This window comes from Oxyura jamaicensis, chromosome 1 (genome assembly GCF_011077185.1).
Source record: "Oxyura jamaicensis isolate SHBP4307 breed ruddy duck chromosome 1, BPBGC_Ojam_1.0, whole genome shotgun sequence".
NCBI lineage: Eukaryota > Metazoa > Chordata > Aves > Anseriformes > Anatidae > Oxyura > Oxyura jamaicensis.
This window is the reverse complement of record NC_048893.1, coordinates 90,630,567-90,652,972: the sequence shown is the minus strand read 5'-3', so window position 1 is coordinate 90,652,972 and position 22,406 is coordinate 90,630,567. Positions and strand designations below refer to the sequence as shown.

General features: G+C 38.4%; 1 protein-coding gene across 14 annotated transcripts; it reads left to right on the top strand.

Moving 5' to 3' along the window:
• CD47 (CD47 molecule) lies at window positions 1-21,869 on the top strand. Of its 14 annotated transcripts, none has more exons than XR_004747471.1 (12): window positions 1-136; window positions 1,875-2,225; window positions 3,748-3,795; window positions 5,855-5,944; window positions 8,664-8,765; window positions 10,441-10,533; window positions 11,043-11,138; window positions 12,721-12,813; window positions 14,093-14,124; window positions 16,275-16,404; window positions 16,992-17,019; window positions 19,541-21,869. XR_004747471.1 is itself a non-coding variant. In XM_035315100.1 (12 exons), exons 1-11 carry the CDS (start codon window positions 82-84, stop codon window positions 17,015-17,017), a joined length of 1,011 nt encoding a protein of 336 aa, XP_035170991.1. In that variant the 5' UTR covers window positions 1-81; the 3' UTR covers window positions 17,018-17,019; window positions 19,541-21,869. The 14 variants fall into 14 exon arrangements, 10 of the variants coding, with proteins under 10 accessions (XP_035170991.1, XP_035170992.1, XP_035170994.1 ...); XR_004747472.1 differs by lacking the exon at window positions 19,541-21,869 and adding an exon at window positions 18,717-19,077; XR_004747473.1 differs by lacking the exon at window positions 19,541-21,869 and adding an exon at window positions 18,714-19,077.
• The last annotated feature ends 537 nt before the right edge of the window (window positions 21,870-22,406 follow it).

The following is a 22,406-nucleotide window of genomic DNA, read 5'->3' as shown; positions in this document are numbered from 1 at the left end:
CGCTTGGCCCCGCCCCCCGGCGGCTGCGGCGGCCAGCAGCGGAGGAAGGCGCAGCTCCGCTCCGCTCCGCTCCCCGCCGCCATGGGGCTGCCGGCCGCCTGCCCGCTGCTGCTGCTGCTCGGCGCCCTGCGCTACGGTGAGTCCTGAGGGGCTGGGGAGCTGGGGAAGAGCTGCAGCTTATAATTGCGTGTTTGTGTAATCCTTGTGGGGGTCTGGGGAGTAGTTTCTGCGCGTTCCCTTGCTGCGGTGTGGGTGCTTTTGGTTTTGTCAGGTGCGGGTTTGAAAGTGCAGCGAGGAGCCCCGGAAGTAAACCTTCCCCCTGCAGAGTGCCCTCGTGCGGGATTCCTGGTTAATAAGTTAATTATAAACCTTGGTGTTCGGTTGTAACCCAGTGATCATATGAAGATAGAACAGCACTGTTTCATAGGAGAAGGGTTTTTAAATTTGATCCAAGGCCGCTGTTTCGAAAAACCTGGGCTCCCCCAGTGACGCAACTCTCTTCTGAGATTTCACTCCCCCGTGTTGAATTTAGCCACCAAACCCATACCCCGTTTCCCACCCGCTCCAGGCGTGACTGTCAGCAGTTCCTCTGAAGTCACGGGCTGCCCAACGCTCCCAAGTGTCGGTGGCGTGGTCTCGTCATACAGCGCCAGCCTTTGCTCACTTTCCATCTTCATCAGGGAAATATGTCAAGCATTCTGAATCACCCGTGCCACCGAGGGTTTTGGGAACGATCACTGCTAGGATTACTGGTCAACTAAACCATCGTTTTGTACAAGCGATGAAAAATAGAGGAAATAAAAGCCTTCATACTTTGCAGTCGAGCTAGTTTAATTGACTTCTTTCTTCCAGATCCTGGTGTGATTTCGGTACTGAAGTTACTGATTGTTGGTGTTCTCAGGAACTGGAAAATGGGGTTTTGTTTTAGATAAAATCTTTAGATCTTCCTTAAGTAGTGGTCAGTAGTATGCTTTTAGAACAGTGCTGCAGTGTTGGAAAAGAGGTTAAAACCAGCAGCAGTAACGTAACATACGATGATTTTTCGTTACTTGCATTGAATACTATTCATGTGTTAAGCACCGTGGTTTACAGTACGGGAAGTGAGTTCATTGCTACAAATTCTCTGTTTTCAATCTCGTTGTTCTATATACTCAAACGCTTAGTAAAAAAGACTGTTTAAATATGTTATTTTGTGCACACTTCCTTCGTTGGGGACGAAGAGAAAAATAAGTGTTCTAAATCTGCAAGCATTTGGCTCCACCTTCAGAGATGAGAAGGAATAAGTGATAAGCTTTTTTTTTTTTTTTTTTTTTTTTTTTTTTTTTTTTTTTAAACTAAGCTGCTCTGCCTCCCTTCTTTCGGAAGTGTAGAGGTAGAAATTTTTCCCTGTGACCTTAACAAGCTGTGACGGATGCTGGTGTGGGGCTGATGGCCCTGTGCTTCTACTCATAGACAGCTGTGTGATCTGCATGAAAAATTTGAACATCAGTGACACTGCTTGTGATCAATGTTAAGCGAGTGCTTTGCAGAAACCAAGCCTTAAGGCAGTATTTCTGTGTGTGGCATTTTAGGGGAAGTGTCCAAATGGCAACCCAAAGCTTTATTACTATTTTTTATTTATGACCGGTCATGGTATCTGTACTTTACATGCATGTGGGAGTGGATAAGCCTGTATAATGGGGCTGTGGTAGAATTATAATAATGCCTTTTTTCTTCTTTTGCTCTTCCCTTAGAGCAGGATGCTTTGTTAAGATTTTGCAGGAGACTTTTTGTTTTCCCAAGTTGTGTGTTATAATTATTTTCTCTTCTGTTTCTTTTTTTTTTTTTTTTAAAGAAATAATTCTGAATGTATCAATTTTCATTTTTTTTTCTAGGTTCTGCCCAGCTGGTGTTTAGTACAGTAGATTTTGTTGAAAGAGATGCCTGTAATACTACTGTTGTTTTACCTTGCCACGTGATTAATCTAAAGGAGCACAATGACAGTAACATGTTTGTTTCGTGGAAAAAACAAGGAAGAGTACTTTTTTCTTTTAATGGAGCAGAACAGCGTATTTACAGGCATGAGATGGTTCCATCAGCTAACTTGCTATCTCAGCAGGATTTATCTAAGGGCATTGCCTCTCTAAAACTTAAAAGTTCGGAAGCAGAAGATGGAAATTACAGTTGTGAAGTAACAGAATTAAACAGAGAAGGAGAAACAAAAGTTGATCTTAGAACCGTCACGGGTGAGTTGTCTGCTTGTCTTAGAACCTCTAGGGAGAGAAAAGCAAGATCTTACGGGAAAGAATAAAATAATGAATATGACAGTATTACTACTGGAAATTGAACGTGCCAGGAGTGCTGGGTCCAGGCCTTCTAACTTGAATGTTACTTTGTGTTAAGGGGCGTGCTTCTGTGGGAAAGATCTGAACACATTTTTTTAATTCTGTACCAATTGCTGAAGGTGGTTTGTCTGATAAGATCAAATCTATGTTTTCTCACATGTTTTAGGTTATGTAGTTGGTGTTATTTTCAGCACCTTCATGTTATTGTGTTACATACTGATGCATATTCTTAGTATCTTTGTACTACTGAGATGTATACAGGCATCACAGGGCAGCAGAGATGTTTTGTTTGACAAATTGTATCTTGCAATCTTTAGCTGTGCTGAAAAAATTATAGATGGAACTAAGAGAAATGTTGTTTAAGAGCTGTGAAACTTGATCTAAAATGCTGTTTTTCAGTGAGGTTGAAAATGCTGCTACTAGGTGATATCTTCTTATGGTTGTGCAGTGTTAAATGTCATCTTTGGACAGACGATGTTAGACTGAAGTAACGGGGACTAAGTGATGAATTTCCTGTCTAGCAAAACATTTTAGCCTATCTTGTCAGACACAGCTCATGTGCTGTAGTGCCTCAGCTGTTGAATAATGGTATGTGCTATACGTGGTCAGTCTGTCTAGTATGCTGCAGAAGCATACTAGACATATGCAGAAGCAGCAGTTTCACTGAACATGTGTGTATTGTTTATCTGTTTGGCACAGAAGACTTGATTCTTGCTTCAGGAAAGTTTCTCAGAGCTGAACACGTTGCATATACGTTGCACGTGGAGTCTCATGGGTCTGCTGGAGAATTGTCCTAAGACATATTTTGCTATTGGTTTTTGCATTTGTCATTAAGCTTTTTCTGAATACCCAGCAGATGTTACTTGTGTCCTGCTGCAAACATCTGGGTAATTCACAGTCTAATTATAGAGTTAATTGTATCCACTGCAAAACAAACACACTCCTGAAATATGCTGAGAGTGTGGGGGTACGGCCACTGAAAGAGTGAGGATGCTACAAAATCATTCAGTTCTTAAAACACTGCAAGAACAGATGACAAAGAATAAACTTTTTTCCTCTGTCATTGCCTTCCCCTTACTCAGCCTTTTTGGGCTGCTTTTGTTATTCAGTGTTGAGCTATAGAAGAGAAAGTAAAGCTTGAGGACCTGAGAACACGGTCCTATTTGTACATATGCTGGGCCAGTGTTAAGGTTTATTGAAGAGTGGGTCTTCTGTTTAGAAGACTTTTTAAAAACCAAGGTTTTTGTCATTTTAAAAAAGGTCAGTAATCTTTAAATGAAACATTGTTGTGATGCAATTTTATTATTGTTTGGTGTGTTTTTTTTTTTTCATTTTTTATCCTTTGTTTGCTTAGAACTTTGAAAGAGTTGTAAAGGCCTACAAAGCAGGAGACTAATGTAAGTTTTCTAATTCTATTTTCTAGTTGGCAGTTGTGGTGAGGAAAATGCCCCAACACCAGACAATGAATGTGGTTGGTAAAGAAATTATTGTTACAAGCTTGCATTAGGTTTGAGAGCATATGCTGAAAAATGCAAAATCTAGTCTTGTGCTTGAGGTTTTATCTGAAGGTAAAACAGTTGCTTGCTCTCATTTTAAGAGCTTTGGCTTAATCTTTTGGTGTTTGTTCTTCAACATTTTAGAGATACTATTGAGAAGGAAGTATAGCAAAGGAGTTTTGAAAAATGTTGGTGAATAACAAAAATCTTGTTGTAGTCTTTGCTCTCATTTCTGAGCGGTGAACTCACACTGCCACTCCTACTATGCTGCAATTGTTTTTAGAGACTGTATTAGAAAAGCCAAATATTCTCCATTTTTCCCTTGGTCAATGCATGCTTTCTCTTTAGAAAGCAGGTAGTATAGTGAAGATTTTCATGCCTGTGCTCTTGTCTTTGGCCACACCTTTTCCTGATCAGGTATCTTCACAGGCAAGTGACCATAACAGTGTGTTGTTTTTGATGTGTGGATTTTATTTTTTCCCTTATGGAAAGTATCTGGAAGTATCTGTCATTAATTTGGAGCTGTCTTGCTTATATTGGCTATCAAACTAATGTTTTTAGCCAGGAGTTTATTTCTATGAAGCACTGGATTAAGGGAAATGTATTAGCAAGAAAATGTGTTCAGCTGTTTCTTGTACTTGCACATACCAACAATATTGCAAGCCTCTCCATACACAAAGTGCTTTCAGACTCTGAGACTCAACCATAGTTGCTTGCTGAAATCCTAGCAGATGTGAGGCTTTGTGGCTGCTTATTTGTGTGCAGAATACCTGGTAACACCACCTGGAAGTGCTGCAGAGGAAGTTATGCTACCTGTCAGTCTCTGTTTGCAGATGCTTTCGAGTCATCGGTAATTCCTTTACATCAAGCACTGTCACTGGGATTTGCCTGCTGGAGTTGGTTTATCCAAAGAATGGCAACTGTGCACTGTGAAAAGGGCTGAAAGCAAGGATTTTGTGTGGAGAAGTGTTTTCTTACCGTGAAAGAATGCTTTTCTTCCTCTTAGGAATTTGTGTCGCTTTACAAACATGAATCTTCATTGATGGTCTTTAATAATAGAACAATTGAACCAAAACAATCAAGTACAGTAGAAGTCTTTAATTTCCACTTTACTTAAACATGGTCTCTGTGGAATTCATGAATTTCAGACTGTCCTCAAGGTATTACTTGGCACTGGAAATTGTGAGGCATTGCTACTTAATTCCATGTTTTTGGAGTCGCAGGTAGAGTTTTGAAATATGGCAAGTGCAAGGAGTATGCATTTATGAAGATCAGAAATTTCTTTGGAAGCAAGTATAATGTAAGAAAAGGCAACTTTGGATTCATCTGTGTGAGTCTAAATGATGTTATGAGCAGAGATACCAGAAACAACTCCATTTTCCAGTTCAGTGGAGAGGTTTTCAGAATTGCATGTTGGAAGGTGGTCTCATGATCTTACAGCACAAGTGACTGAACAGCCTAAGGCATCAAAACTGCAAGTGAAAAAAAAGCTTAAATGGATGATGGTGGGAAGACAAAGGAAAATGTGTGATTTCTAAAATTAACAAAGCGGTGTTTCTGTCAAACTTGGGCTAGCTCCTCAATTCCTTATCACACATCTGGATTTCTTAGGGAATTAAAGCCGTTGGGAGTAGAGTAGGACAGCTGGGGAAGCATCAAATCAGGCCTTTCAGATCTTGCCTAACTTCCCTGGTTAGCCTAATTTCACCATTTTTCTGATCTAACGTGCTGTTTGCAATTCCACAACTTGTGCTGCTAGACAGGAGCATAAACATAACCTCTGCTGTACTGGAGATCAAGACCTGCGGTTTGGAAATGTTACAGTAAGTAGAAATACCTGAAAAAGACAGGTTGTCACACAAGATTGGAGTGAAAATTACATAGGTAGAAGTCATGGCTTTCCTAGAACTAAGAGGTATAACAGGCTAGCTATTAAATGCTAAATGAACAATCTAGGAGATAGCCTAAAAGGAGCAATAAACGCTAGTAATCTCATGTTTTTCTTCCTATGATTTTTCTTTCTTTATTCTGTAGGGCGACAGTTTGACTTCATGGAAAGTGTTGTCATCTCAGTGTTGCTGTTCTTAATTGTTATTATTTATTGGGCTCAGTTAGGTGTTATCGGTAAGTATTGACTGTAATTCTTTGCAACTATTGACTTCTCCTAAAATTGCTTACATAAAAGTATCTGTGCAGGATGAAAGGCTTATGTATGAAAGGATGTGTGGTAGAACTGATTCAGATAACATACAGCAGGGCAGTGTGTCTGCTTTATCTAGCAACTTAGCATTTGGTTTTCTCTGGAGCTCTCACCTGATCATCCACGATGTATTATTATGTTCATTTCTGGGATTGCTTTTGAAATGAACTAACACTGTTAGAGATTTAACTTGGTTGCAGTTCTCAGAAAAGTTCCTAAGCTCTCTTACTTGCAGGCATTGTCAGTAAAAGCACACCAAGTTAAACTTTTGCCCAGCGTAATTTTCAGTTTTGCTTTTCATTGGGTCTAATGCTCTTTCAAGGGCATGTAACACATTTTTGGCATTAAACACAAGACCTGATCAGTAAGATCTGTGTTTTGGGGCTTTAGCATGCCACTTGTTGACAAAACATACATAATGTGGATAGAGGCATTTTGTTGTGGGGTTCTAGCCCTAAGCACTGGGATCTGGGCCAGTCTGCTCTACTTTGCATGGAGGCCAGGGATTGCTTCCTGAGGTTAACATACTTAGCAGCTGTAAGATCACAGAAGGTATGGTGTGTTGCCTAAAAGGCCCATGTTCAGAGCTAGTCTGCTGTATGGTAATGGTTCTGCTCCCAGTTTTGTTGCAAATGATGAGCTTTTTTGCATGTGTAGAAGTTTTGCAGGGTATACTTGATAACATCTACTGTCCTTAATTAAAACCAAGAAGCATTTCTTCACTGTTGGTTCACCATGGCATTAGTGGGTGATGAAAAGCAAAAACATTTTTCATTTTGGCCACAAAATCAACATTAGACAAAGATTGTGCTATCTTTTTCATGTAAAATTCTACATTAGTTTCTTGGTTCTGGCTGAATTGTAATTTAACACTGGCATCAATGATTTTGTTAAATGTTTTCAGAGATGATATATTCACCAGTGTCAGGCATCCTTAGGCATTCTTCATACAATGGTGTCCAACATGTATGCAGCGTAGAGAGTGCTTTGTGTCCTAGTCTTTCAGATAGTTCTCTGTGGTGCAATTTGTTATATCAATCTTTGAGATTTTTCAGCATTTAAAAATTTTTGGACTTAAATAAATTCTGCTTAGAGTCAAGTCCATAAGAAATGGAAGGAAATCTCACTCAGTGATTTATAGTAATCACATATGTATTCGGTCATCTATGGATATAACTTGCTTTCTTAACCTTTTTATGAATCATGAAAGGTTCACCAGTGGTCAGTGGTTGAAAGCTAATACATATATTTTTTTTATGATTTTATTTCCAGAACGTTAGATTCCTGATTTTTTGTTATTATTTATAGTGGTTTAAGGCTCTCTGTTTTATTCTGAAATGTTCTGGAATTGCCATTGCCTTGCATTTGTACCAGAACTTGCATATTTTTAGTATTTTGATAGCAAAGTAATAATTGCCTTGGGATATCCATGGATACATCCATGGAGAAGCACTATCATTTTACAGGAGTAAGTTGAGCCTGCTTGGATTTTATTGAATCTCTGTACATTATTATGAGCTCTATAACTTCTCTGGGGAAAAGTAATCCCGCTACTTCTAACTCATTGCCAGGGGGGAAGGTTGGCTGGTTTGGTTTTTACCAGGATTAATTTTTAGGAATTGAGTATGGTGTAGATCTTGTTCCATTAAGCAATGTGAATGTAGTTAAAGGTAGAGCTCTAATTACAAGAGAGAGCATTCTGTAACCCTTCCATAGATAAGATACTATGAAAGATTTAGTCATGTATACCTTCTAAAGTATTTATCGTATCCTAGTAATGTTGAGGGGTTTTGTGCTAATGCAATACCTGTAAGCAGGGTGGTATTTCTGTGCATGCTCCTTGTTATTCCTTTTGAAGTTAGTTACAGTATTTGCTCTCTGCTAGTGATTACCAACTTTGACGTATACCAAGATTGTTGATATATGAATTTTCAGGCTTGGAGCGTTGCCTTTTTTGTGTCTTTTCTTTAGCAGTGCATAAGGCAGAAACAAAACAAACACGGATGTTTATTGTGATTATATATTTGTACTGTTCAATCTTTTCCAAAACCCTTCAAGTGCTGCTGGTTTGAAACCCTCCAGTGGAATTAACTATTGCTGAGATAGCTATTTTAACAGTGCAGTTTTACTGAAAATTAGTCTTTCCTTACGGCATCTAAACATCTGTAGATCATTCCTATCTACTTATCCTCAAAGCATTGCAGTGAGACAGGAGAATTGCCCTGTTGCACATCTAACACTGCACAGTGTCACTAGGAAGAGGGTTTCTAAGTTCATATCTGACATTCACCTTAGTAACAACATTGCTATAGTATAACTTAAATATCAGGAATGCATCTCCTTGAATTACCCTGTACTATGTCCCAAGGTTATTTTGACAGCATTGAACCTGAATTGTAATAGAAGGTGAAATTAAGAGTTTAACTAGAAGACCAATGGCAGGTTTCACTTAACTGAGTAAGCCATATTGACCATATCAAACAATGAAAGCAAATGAACTCTTGGTGCTTAAAACTGTAAATCTTAAGAGTTTGTTTCTTTGTCTAGGACAGTAGTCCTAGTTACATCTGTTTGTTTTTTTTTGTGAGAGAATCTGTGTGTCTGATCGGTTTCCTCTCTGTTTCTCTTGGTTTCATTTTTAAGCATTAAAATGTGAAACTGTACATAAGAATAAGACGTACGTTGCTGTAGGATGTGCCATCTTCACAGTTCTTGCTGTTATAGCTGTTGTTCTTTTTGTCCAAGGTAAGTGAAATAAAATTGCCTTCCTAGTTTAAGGGAATGAGAGCACAGGTTAATCTCTTTGATATTGTCATATGAAGTTAGTACCACCTATTAATTGCCACCTACTAATTTCAAAATGAATAAAACTATAGAGCAAAACAGACACGGCACTGTGAATGTCACAGAATCATGGAGTGGTTGAAGTTGGAAGGGACCCCTGGAGGTCATCTAGTCTGACCCCCGCTCAAGCAAGGTCACCTACAGCACATTGTACAGCATCATGTCCAGGTGGGTTTTGAATTTCACCATAGAAGGAGACTCCAAAGCCTCTCTGGGCAACCTGTTCCAGTGCTCTGTCACCCTCACGGTAAAGAAGATTTTCTTAATATTCAGATGGAACTTCCTGTGTTAATGTTAGTGCCTGTTGTCACTTGTTCTATCAGTGGGCACCACTCAAAAGAGTCTGGCCCCATCATCTTGACACCATCTCGTAGGATATTTATATAGCTTGATAAGATCCTGTGTTGGTTTTACCTTGCTGGGCAGCTGAACTCTACCACAACTGCACTCTCGCTCACCCTCCTCAAAGAGAAATGGGGAGAAAATATGATGAAAAGGGCTCAAGGGTTGAGAGGAGGACAGGGAGATGACCCAACAATTATTGGCATGGGCAAAACAGACTCAGCATAGGGAGATTAATGAAATTTATTACCTATTGCTGACAAGCTAGAGCAGGGAGAAACTAAAAATACATCCCCCCCCCCCCCCCATCCACCTCCTCCCCCTGAGAGGTGCATGGGAATGGGGGTGTGGGTGATATGGTCAGTCCCTGTTGTTTTGTCTCTGCCGCTCCCTCATGGTCACTCTCTGCCCCTGTTCCCCGTGGGGTCCCTCCCACGGGATGCTGGTCTTCCTGAACTGAGCCTGTGGCAGGCAGCAGCTCTTCAGGAACTGCTCCCACACGGCTCCGTACCACGGGGTCCATCCCCCAGGAGCAAACTGCTCCAGCACAGGTCCCCCATGGGCGGCAGCTCCCGCAAGACCCCCTGCTCCTGCGTGGGCTCCTCTCCACGGGCTGCAGCTCCGGCCTGGGGCCTGCTCCTGTGGGGGCTCTCCATGGGCCTTCTGCACTGACCCTGGGGGCTGCTGGACTGCTTCTCGCTCGTCTGCTGATTTTGTGCAGCAGTTCTTTCCCTTCCTTGACTCTGTTCTCCCAGAGGCCCAACTAGCATTGCTTACTGGCTCGGCTCTGGCCAGCGGCGGGTACCTTTGGAACTGGCTGGAGCTGGCTCTGGTCTGACGTGGAGAAGCTTCTGAACTCTTCTCATAGAGGCCACCTCTGCAGTTCCCCTTCTACCAAGACCTTGCCACATGAACCCAGTATAAATCCCCTCTCAGCCTTCTTTTCTCCAGGCTAAACAGGCTCACCTCTCTCAGCCTTTCCTCATAAGAGAGATGTTTAAGTCCCCTAATGATCTTTATAGCTATCAGATGGTCATAGAGAGATACAGACTCCAAATTTATTTTCTGTGCTGCTGCCTTGCATGATTGCTAAAGGCTAGGGAAGGAATTTTAACTTCAGTGGATTTTGGGGGACCCTGAAAATTTGATGATGCTCATGTTTTACTCTTATTGCTTTGTGCTTTCTTCCAACCAAAGATTTCTGTTTGACTAATTTCCATGCAACTGTTTGCAGGTGGCAATATTACTATCAGTAAAGTTGGTCTTGGTTTTGTTGTACTGCCTGCTGTGATATTGATGGTGCTTCAGTACTATATATTTAAAATCGGTGAGTATTTCTTTATTCGCCAGCTCAAGAACATAGTGTTAGAAAAACTTAGGACCTCCTCCCCCAATTTATATAATCTACATACTTTGCCTTTTTTTAATAAATACATTTTACAATAGCATGCTGGCTTCCTGACCTTCCTAGTTTCTCAAAGCAAATTAACCTTTATTTGTCTGATTTGCTTCAGGGAAGATGTATAAATTGAGAAAAGAGATTTGGTTTAGGACATTTGAATGATTCCTGCTCTTCCTTCGTTGGTCTTGAGATTGGGATGAATGTCTAACTCTCAGAATGTATGTTTTATTTCTTCTGCTTAAGGTTTATTTATAATTTTTTGCTATGCACGCACAAAATAGTTTCCTGAGTGACTTGCATAGTTTTTGTTATAATGCTGTCTGAGTCTGGAATTTAGGATATCCTGAATGTTCCTTGTGTGAATGATCTACCTTTCATATCTCTGTAGCTGATACTTCAAAATTACAATTTTCTTTTTTTTCTCTCTTTTCCAGTTCTCGTTGATGTAACACGTAAAGGATATGTTCTGATAGGTCTTCAGTTTTTTGGTTTTATAATTGCTCTTGTTGGTTTTGCACTGTGCATCTCAGGTAAGCAACATATCTTCTGTAGAAGTGTCTATTTACCTTCTAACACAAAAACACTGTGAAAATAGCTTTACATTAAGTGTTAGTGAGTAACTCGTGTAAGTAGGAGTACTGTGTTAATGTTCTTTTATCTGGAGAAAGAAGAATAGCCCAAAGGCACTATTATATCAGTTCTATAAGTGTGACTGTATCCATCATGGCTGCATTCTATGAGCTTTAAAAATTAACTTCTAAAATTGTTTTCATTTTTGCAACAGTTGGTTGCACCCTGTAGAGTCACCTCAAACAAACACTGACCTTTATTACTGGTATTCTTAGGGAGGCCTAAAGTATATAGAAACAAAATAAATTCCAAATAGAGCTGTAATTGTTTTCTAGTGTTCAATGAAAAAATCAGAAATTCCTTGTTAATCTCAGCTTGTATGCAAATGATAGCTGAATTGCTGGGAGTTGGATGTTATTGAAACAGCCTAAGAAGGCAAATCTGGACGTAGTAACAGAGATAAAGGTGAATTTAGGAGTAGCCATCCTTGGCAGTGTTGCATACATATGTAGCACACATATTGGGGTTCATCTAAGCATTTGGACATCCGATTTATGGTTTCTTAAAGACATTTCCATTTTATTAATTTATTTGATTTGGGATTTAAGGAAATGTTTCTCCTTGCAACAGTTTCTGAAGGTTTCTCTGCTTTGAGTGAAATGATGGACCTTTCAGTGGAGCCCTGATTTCAGTATTTGTAAGGGGCACCTAAGTGTTGTCAAGTAGTACGTGATGGTGAAATATGCAAGATTTCTGGTGAAGTGTTATCTTCTAATCTGATCCAAAATGGAGGATGTTTTTATTATGTTCTCAAATAGAAAATCACCCTCTCTTTTCAGGGAGACTTTTTTTTTTTACAGCTTATAGGAGGTAGATGTTAGCGCTATCTCTGGAATTTTAGCTCAGGGACCCTTAAGTATCAGTAGCTCATCCTAGGGTCAGCTCACAGGGAGTTGTAATGACTTCAAGGCCCTGGAAAAATGGATGGTTAACAAGGATCAGAGAACAAGGGAGTTTCTGGAATGGACTCCAGGTAGCTTGTAATAGCCAGTATCTGCTCTGTAAACTTGGGAGCATTCCTGTTATTTGTAGTGGACTTGAATCAGAGCTATCCTTATATTCTTCTCCCTTGTAAAGGGAAAAAATGGAGGGGGGCGTGTGTGGAAACATAGACCCTTTTTTTCTTTTTTTACCATGTTCTATTAATAACACTATTGTATTTTGTAATCCAATGCTATTGTTGGGAAAAAAAATGGGATCAAAGATATAAGTTAAATATAAAATGTAAATAATGTCATTAATCACAGTGGACGTCAGTAGAATACTACAGCTGAAATGTTACCAGGATAAATTAATAAATGCCTTAGTATCATTGAAGAACATAGACCAAAAAAAAAGAAAGATTCAAAAAGTAGCTTTGGGAGAGGCTTGAAAGAAAATAATCACTTCTGGTTTTATCAGGCTTATTTATTTTAGTATTTATATCTGAAAAATTTGTGCTTTTACTTGTGTCATATGATACAATATCTTGTTTCTTAACAGCCTGTCCTCCAGAACTTCTGTCTGTTGTAATTGCTGGCTTAGCTGTTATGGCTGTTGAGGATCTGCTTGCTCTGTTGTATATGTATACTAGTTGTAAGTAGTATCTAATATTCTGCATTGATTTTATTTATTTTAGATTTCACAATTACATAGTTAAAAAATAATTACTGAGAAATTGTATATATTGACATTTTTCATAGACTGGAGAATCTGTAGTAAAAAAAAGTTTTAGCTTATAATAAACAGACCTGGGGTTCCCAAGTAAAAGTGTTTCAGCTGTAAGATAAATATTGTTGTTTTAAGATCTGAGTTTAGACAGTTGCCAAGCTGAAGGTTAGGACAAAAAGAGCAAACAGATTTCAAGGACTCTGGAGTGAGGTATAGGATGGTGCAGACAACAGCGTGTAGTAGGATGTGCTCAGAATATGAATTTGAAGAAGCAAAATCTGCCTAATGATTTCCATGGGTTAGATGAAGGCTAAAATAAGAGCAATTTGAATGAGGACCTCTTGTTTTAATCAGTCCTGTTTTTTCTTATACTTAATTTTAAAAGCCAGGAGCTAAGGATAGCAATGCTTTGTTTCAGAAACTGGTCTGTTCACCAGATCTCAAAATGATTTAAAGGTGTAAAATCTGGTCAGGCCTGCTAGGTCAGCAAAAAGCACACCAACACTGTGGGATGGAATGTGGTGCAGATGTCTCTAAGCTGGCACACCGCAGCATAACACTATGTGGACTTTATAACTTGTATGTAAGAGAGCAGGGTAGCTTTATTTGCTTCAAGCTGTGCATGAAGGCTCTTCAAACAGCTTGTTAATTTGGATGTGGAACCATACAATTGAAGATATATTGCTTAGAGACTTGAGCTGACTTGAGTCAGCTCACTCCATAGTCTGCACTGAAGCATACAGTCTTTCCATTTCAGTATGTGCACACCGTGTGTAGGGATGGTCAGAAATAACAGACCCCGAGACAGACAGGAATTCCATTAAAGAAGAAAAGGCAGAAGGCCCAGTATCTGAGATTACAATAAGTCAAAATGTGACAGAGGTTAAGTGAGACTTTTAACAATAATAAAATATTTTTTGTTGATGTCAGGCTACTTACAAAGCTTGTACGAAACAAGCACCAAGAATAGTGTGTAACGTAACTTATTTTTAGAGCCCGAGTGGAATATTTTGGATCACACATATTTAATTCCTAAACAGGAGTGCTTAGAGGCTTTTAGAATTTGGAGATCATATTAAGCAAGTTTGGTTAGAGGAAGCTGCAATTTTGTGTGTTGCTACTGTTTTCCAAATTTTATCAGTAGATGTTTTTATTTGGCTGATCATTTGTTCATTCTTGCTTTTTTTTTGGTAATTGTTTTTAGGTTCCAGAATGAAAGATCATCAAACTCCAAGGGTAAGCTTAAAATTAATAAATTTGGGGTGACTAGATGGCTCAGGGGATTGTAGTGAGATACTGAGCCTTTCTTCACTAGTTCGAATTCAGACCAGGTTGGTAGCAAGCAAAAGTTATGGCTGTGTAACAGATGTCTAATGTTGAGTGAGTTGGTGGTCTTCATTGTCCCTATTGAGTGCGTCTATAGTACTGTAATTGCCACCCTTACCAAGTGTTGTGCTCAAATAGAGTTTTTAAAGGGCTGTCACAAAAAGGTGGTGGATGTGAACGGAAGTTTGGTGTCTTTAAGTGCACTCTTAGCCTTTAATTTACAAAGACCATTGGTTAATGTTTTTTTCATTAAGGTGAGTGCAGAATACTGTTTTTGTTTGTTTTTTATATAGGTGGCTTATAACAAAGACTTAGGATTGGGTTGATTTTTCTGTGGCCTTCTGAACCAGAACCCTTTAATATTTTCTGGAATCCCCAGCTATGCAAATACTGTAGCCTTGACCTTTTCCTATTTTCTTACCTTCCTGTAATGTTGTTTAATTTGTCGAGACCATCTGAAAGCACAGTGTCTGTCTTTGAGGCACACAGAAGAAATGGAAAAGCACTTTATTTCTTTAAGAAGCTTTTTCATGCATTTTTCTTAATTCCAGAGTAGTTATTCCCAAAACCGAGTTTTTCATAGACTTAAGCAGTTCTTTCTGGTGCTCCATGAATGCGAACTGCCTGATTTCTGGAATTTTGCAGAAGCGAGTAAGAAGGCGCACATGTAAAACATCAGTAGAACTTTGTTGTAGCAGGGGAGCACAGCAAATACTGTCATCCCATTTTCATGAATGTCATCATTTGAGACACATTCCTAGGTCTCCTTTTCAGACTTCAGCCTCAGATCTAGCTGTTGAAAAAGGCCAGTTTCTAACAGAGGGGCTTGACAACAGATTTTTTTCTTCTTTGCTTTTTCTCCATTTCCAATGTAAGGAATAGTATTTCAGAGGTTTGATTCCTTACTTTGGGAAGGCACATAAGTACATGGACCTTGAAGAAGAAAAAAAAAAAAGAGGCAGTTCACAAAGCTCACTATTAATGAGTTGAGAAGTGTGTTACAGTTATACATTGCTCAAAATGCAATCCTGCCTGTATGCTCATGTTTTTTTGTAGAATGGAAGCAAAAAAGGCAACAGGAGGTGTTTCTTTTCTTATATATATATATTTTTTTTTCTGTAAATGAGCTTAGATATACAAACCAATATGTTAAATAACATCCTTTGTGGAACTCCTTTCTCTTTATAAGCAATTCTCCTCACGAGGTGGTTTTCACACTGCAGCAAGGATTTGACAGATAAAGAAATGGCCGTAATTTTTTATGTATTTGAGAACTTCATGTTACCCTGAATTGGAGACAGGAATAAAATCCAAAGAATTTTACAGAATTTAGGTTGTTAGAAAGCTCAGCCACTAAAAACATGTTTCTTGCAGTTAGTGGAGTGTCTGAGGGACTTGGATGACAATAAATCTGTGCATGTGAACTTACGGAAGTCACAGATAGGCCTTGGTGGAAAATCGAGTGTGTTTATATGTTGCTTGTTTCCATCAAGGGCTGTTCAGCATATATTGCTGTACTTTGAGGCATTAAACAGATGTGAAATCATTTTGAAAATAGTTCTATTCTATGTAAACTAAAGACTAAGGAGTACTTCCTGTCGATGGAGGGCTTCATTTTGACAGTGGGGCACACTAACAAAATGATGCTTGGTGCCTTCTTGAGGCTGAGGGGGAAAAGGTGCGTATTTTGAAATCTACCTACCGCTCTTAATCAATTACTAACTTGCGTGTGTTGTTTCTGCTGGTTGTCTACCAGACTAAATGCACAGCTGTAGTGTATTTCCTTCTGAGAAGATTACACCTGACTGCGCTTCACTAATTTTTTTTAGTCGTGCTGTTTTATTCCTAACCATTGATCAATTTAGAGAAAATAATCTCCCAGGTTCTAGAAGTTAAAAGTAGTATCTGCATACCTTTTGCTGCCACCTAGAGGTATATCATCTGAGGAAAAAAATTACAGAGGGGAAGAATAATCTGGAGAGTGCAGTTATTGATTTTAATTTGGGGGGGAAGTTCTAGTCATTAATTTTATTAATGCTCAGCTTTCTTGATTTTTGTAGAATCACTACTTACTGTATATGTCAATTAGAGTAATTTAACTGTGGCGAGCCAGAAGTAAACACGAAGGCATTTTATACATATATATATTTTTAAATGTTTTGCAGAAAGCTGTAGAAGAACCACTAAATGGTAGGTGATATTCAAGACTTATTTTCTAATTAAGAGATTAATTATGGAAATAATTAAGAAATAATAGTAGTTTTCAGTGCAACAGCACTGAGGTGGCAGAGATGTATGTCAATTCATGTGGCTCTGTGAGAATCTAAGAGTATGATCGCACTGAAATAATGTCTGCAGCTCCAGACCCCCCTGTTCTAAACTACTGTGCGTGCTAGCCAGTAGCCTCGTTTGCCTGTTTGAGGACAAAAATAATACCTTGGGATATTTATCCATCATTTTTGCTTTGCTTCCTCTTAAAAAGTGGTGTTAATTCTTCTTCATAAGCATTTATTTTAGTGGAAAACTTGTGATTATTAGCAAAATCTATCCCTGTTGCTCTATTCTTTTACTATTTCTTTGGGTTGGGAAACTGATAGCACTTACAACTGGGGAAATTTACAGTGAGAAATGGTAACTGAAATACTCTTCCTGCTGTTCTGCTCACTGACTGGCATGCTGAGTGAACTTCTAAAGTGAATTTTAGAATTAATTTGAATATTAATTAAGAAGCATTTCTTGTTTGCCTTGTTACTAATCCATTTCCTTGGCTTTTAAAGATGCAAAAGGAGTGATGTTAGAATGATGGTGAGTCAAAATACGTCTCCAGCTATTTACTTTAACATTTAATTGGGAATTTTGATGTTTAGAGTTAGCCAGTGTTAATATGATGAAGCTTGGAGGGCACATTTCAGTGAAGGTGCTGGGTTTAGTCAAATTATATTTAATTGATAAGAAATGATGCAGAAAATATTTATTCTACCTAAGGGGAAAAAAATGTATATTTGTAAACAGTGAAAAGGACGGGTTAACGAGAAACAGCCATTAAATAGTATGCTTTTGATCAAATGTGGAAAGTCAAATAGTTTATATGCTTCCTTTGTGCTACTGTAGTATGTAAGATGCATGGACTGTTTTGTGGATGGTAGGTTGTATTTGTGTTGTGTTTTTTTTATTGTTTTGTTTTTGTTGGCTCTTCTCTTCCTCTTGAATTGATCGCCTATGGAAGTTCACAGGAGATTGGCTTAAAAGTAGTAGTCTTGCATGCTGTATTTCCCCCCCACACACACTTTTTCCACACCTTTAGATGTTCTTTAAATTCTCTAGGTTTTGTTAGGTTGGTTACATTTCAGTCACATTTCACTTAATTTATATTTGTGTTAGATAGTAATGATTTAAAAACAAACATAACTGGAACACATTTTCAATAAAATTTAAAAGCTGCTTAAATAACCTCAATATATTTTTGACAAAACAGAATTCAAAACTCCCAAGATCAAAAGATGGAGTATTGTTTCTGCTCATTTGTTATGCTTGATATTTAATGATCTAATAGGTATCAAAGATAAGTTAGGCCAGGACACAACAATATAAGATTTCTTCCAACTTGATATGTCCTCAATGCTGGGATTAGTCCTTTTTGATTTTATAACAGCTTGTAAGATTGCAACACAAACGGTATGTAAATAGACTACTCCAAATTGATAGTAAGACATGAAATGAGCAGGGCTGCATTAACTTCACCCAAAATTCTCAAGCTGGTGCATAAAGTAGGTAGCGTAGTTTGTGAAAATGCTCTGTTCCTGCATCTCATATCCATCAGAAAAACAAGAAGAGTTTGTCTGGCATTGTTAAACATCAGATTGGTCTTTTTTTAAGAGCCTACACTATAGATCAGATGCTTGGGTTTGAAAATGAAAACAGTTGTTTATTCATGCTTTTCTGTACCTCATTTTCACGGGAGTTGGATAGATAAAGAGCACTTGCTGATGCTGTTGGAAATTCAGTTTCTTGCTGGAAACTGAGTGAGCTTGTCATGAGGTATTATTAAACCTTTAACTGAGCACTCCTGCATTGAAATACAACAATTTGCTAGTCAGGACAAAGAGTAGAGCCACGTTAAGCCTTGTAATTTATTTGAAATATAAATATATTGTGTCTAGAAGGCATGAAGTGACAATATGACAGTAAAGGAGGCAGTAAATAGAGCCCTACCTAGCAAAAAAAAAAAAAAAAAAAAAGTACGGCAGTTGATTTTTATAAACAGGCTTCTAGATGTTACTTCTGGCTGCTTATGACAAGTATATGATTCATCCAAATATGCCATAGGATTATTTTCTAAATCAATAGAAAAATACAAGTATTTTTGCAGTACAGAGGATGACTGTGTTGGTGTATCCTAAATGTGTTGAAGAAAATGTGTACCAGTTAGTATAAACTGAAGTAGGCAGGAGGAGTGGAAGGTAGGTCATGATGCAGAAGTGACAATTACATGTTCTCAGCAGTGGTTTGATGTCAGGGAACAGATAGTTTGCCAGTCCATTGCATTCTTTTTTCAAACCTTTCAAGAAGTGAGGTGAGGATGGAATCAATATAGTTACCATTCACTGCTGAAGACAAAAGTAGAATTTTGCTTGGAGAACCAATTTTAAGAAAGTCAACTGCTGCTTCTTGGGTCTCCTTTAGGCTTACAAAAGCCTGCCTTTGCTTTTATTGTTGAGGCAAAGCTTCCAAAGACACCAAAATTGCTAATTATCAAGTTAATTTTGATTTATTTTTTTTTTTTTTTAGGATAGGGTTAGATGCCTGACCGCTTTGTCTGCTTTGAAATGTGGATGGCTCCTAAAAATAACAGGTTTCACAGATTGAAGGCAAGGGCTCTAACTTGCAAGCTGGAGGCAAGAACCTTTTAAGCTTTACTTGCTTTCTACCTATCTGTCCCTTGCAAGTTCACTCATACGTGCAGGGGTAAGTCAGATGCTGAAGCACGCTAGCATACAACATGTCATGTGAAAGTAAACCAGCCTTAGGAATAAAAACAGGACAGGTCAGACAGATTCAGTTGGGAGCCACTACAGCTTGTTCCTGTGTGTAAGCTGGAGCTCCAAGATACAGTGTCCATTTCTGTGTTACAGAGAGGCTGAGACAGCAGTTACCACTGCAAACAAGCTTAGCACTCAAATAATGGGAAAGTTTGAAATAAGAATTAAAAAAAGTATATATTTTTTTTAAGCTGTTACTTAGGTAGGCAGCACAAAATGTTGCTGTTTAAATAATCGTGTTTCTGAATAATCATATATACATATCTTCTGTTTCTTTTAATTTTCAGCAATAAAGACAGAGACTGAATCTACTGCAGAGATGAGTGATGGGTGACAAGTACATTGTTTATACGCCGTGGCCTTGAAGATGCACTACTCAAAGAGAAGAAATTCAGGAAACTAGTTGTTTTGCATGTGTGGCAAAAGTGCTTTTGATATAAATGATGTAATTTTATAGTCACAGCAGCTGTAGCGAGGAACATGTGTGTTTGCCTGTGTGATCTTCATTTCTTTTATATGGTATATATGGTGTGGTTGAGGGTGAGAATATAAAGAGCACTGTTTGCCCACTAAAGCGTCTCCCTGCAGTATACTTAGTGGTATTACTTTTAAAAATTATCACCAGTCACTGCTTTGATAATGGGCCTGCTCAGCCCGAAGATTGCAATACCATTTTAGACTACTGTTTTCTTTACTTATGTGCATGATCAAGGTATGGTCATAATGTCTGTGATACGAACAGGAAGCAGGGATCACAAAATACTTCTTTTTCAACATTCAGGAAAGTTTTTATTTAAAAAAACAAAAAGCTTATACAAAAAGTTACATAAATATAAACTTTACTCCCAGTTCTCCTTAAATGATTAACCAAGTTACCCTAATTCCACAGAATGATGATATTCCTATCTATGCGCAGCAGTCACATGCTGTGGCGACCAGTATTTTAGTCCAGTGAGAGCTCTCTGTGCCTCGTAAGTATTCTTTGACAAGATACTGCTCAGCTCTAATTCCTCTAATTGGCTCTAGGAGCCAAAATCAGCACTGGAATTGTGGAGCATAGCACCTAGTCATTTTCATGCTGAAATGTTTGTTTGTTCATGTTGTGCAGCATGTGGTACTGGAACCAATTTCAGGTTCTCTTAACTGACTGCATTTGTAAAACTCTTGATGCTTCAGAAAAATAGGATTTGTCCTATTAGCATATTGTTAACAGTTTTAAAATCGGTTTTCTTGAATGAAAATTGCAGTTATTTCATTTCTGACTCAAGTTTGTGATGCTGCCATTACATCACAAATGCATAGAATAGAATATATGTAGAAGGAGCTGATGCGAAGTGAGGAGGCTTCATTGCTTTGTATATGGAAGTGGTACAGATTAAAAAAAAATCCATGTAGAATCAATTCTACAGGACTTGCACATTCCATGAGACTTTACAATGTTTTACAGCTGCATTTGTTCCAGTATAGTTGGATTCTTTTGAATTTCATTTACACTTTGTGGAAATCTTTACACTGGCTCCAATTTGTACTAATAAAATTGTAATAAAATCCACTTTTTTAAAAAAGATTCTGAGTAATGCGATAAGTCCCAGATCTGGAAGTTATAAACTAGGGTTCATATCCGTGTTCTGGGTGTGTGTTGCAGAGATCCACATGAGATCCTCCAAGTCTCAGTGCAGACACCTTGTATGAGGAGTTCAACAAAATAAAATTGAGATATCTGATTTTACAATATTCATTATTGCAAGGGCTGCAGGACTCAGCCACTAGAGCAACCCTTGGTCCAGCCCTTGCTAAAATCAGTGAAATTGGCCACAGTGGAAAGGATTATTCTTGTGATAAAATGTTTAAGAAGCAAATATGGTGTACATTTAGTTGCGTAACTTAAAGTTTGTCAGTGGGAGTATTCATATAAGATTTGAGCTTCCAAATATGAATCTCTTTGATGCAGGCTTTTTCATGATCATAGCAATCCACCTAGAGGTGGGAGACACTTCTCTGTTACCAATTCTGTGTAAGGGTTTACCTGATCAGGTACCACGCAGAGCTCCTCGTCTGTATGTAGTGATTCCCTGTGGCAAGTTGAAAGTTGAGCAGTTGAAGAAGAAAAAAAAGAAGCACTGGAATTCTTTTTGAGGTATCCTGCCTTATTAAAAACCATAATGTATAATAGCTTTATGTTAACTACTGCAAAGCAAATTGCAGTGGAACCTGTTGTGTGTCTCTGTGGTGATGAGGCCAGCCTGTCACTAGGGCACTGCTGAAAAATGTAGAACTCGGTGACTGTGTACAGACTGCAGAATCAATTGCCCCAAAAAGGAGAGAAACCTCGCATGCTGTTGCTAAGGGCTCTGCTCCGGGTTTCTTGTAGGTACAAATTTAAACATGAGAGTTTAAAAAGTCATTGATACGCCCAGCCTTTTCCCACCAGTAAAACCAAAGTTCATAACTGTTTGATGCCATTCATGTGTGTATGTATGCGTGTATATATATAAATGCATAGACATTTTAAATATCTATAGTCTTTACTCAAGAAAATGTTTTTATTTATGAAACATGAAAGAATTTTGTAAATATTGTGTTAATGTACTTTAATTAAAGTCATTTTAAGTTGTTTTGGTGAGAGATTTTCTTGTTGCTGTCACAATGAACTTCTGTAACTGCTTCTGAAAGTTCATAGGTCTTCTTGATCTTTAGACCCTGTCTCCCAGCTGACTTTTTGGATATACAGGAATGTTCTGGATGTTACTTAAATTGCTGCAGGTGGTTTTGGCTGAGAGAGCTTTTGTTTCTCCTTCAAAAGCTCATCCCTTTGGGGAAGGAAGTTAGTAGCTTGCCCTCTTAACTTCCATTTGAGCTGACCAACATCAATCATCAACTGTCAGCAGAATCTGCTGCGGGAAGAAATACAGGCTCCCAGTACAACTTTAAAAACACAGCAGAGCAGTGCATACTTCTTGTCTTCTTAACACTGAACTAACTTTTCTGGGATAAAACTTTCTTTGTGTTACTGCTAAAATAGTAACCCATAAATTCTACATCTTCTGAAGTTATTTCTGATGTTCTTCAGCGAGGAGCAACGAGAGAAGGGTCTAAGTCCTCTCTAGAAGCATTTACGCTTACATCCACGTCAGTGAAGCTGAGCTGCTATGA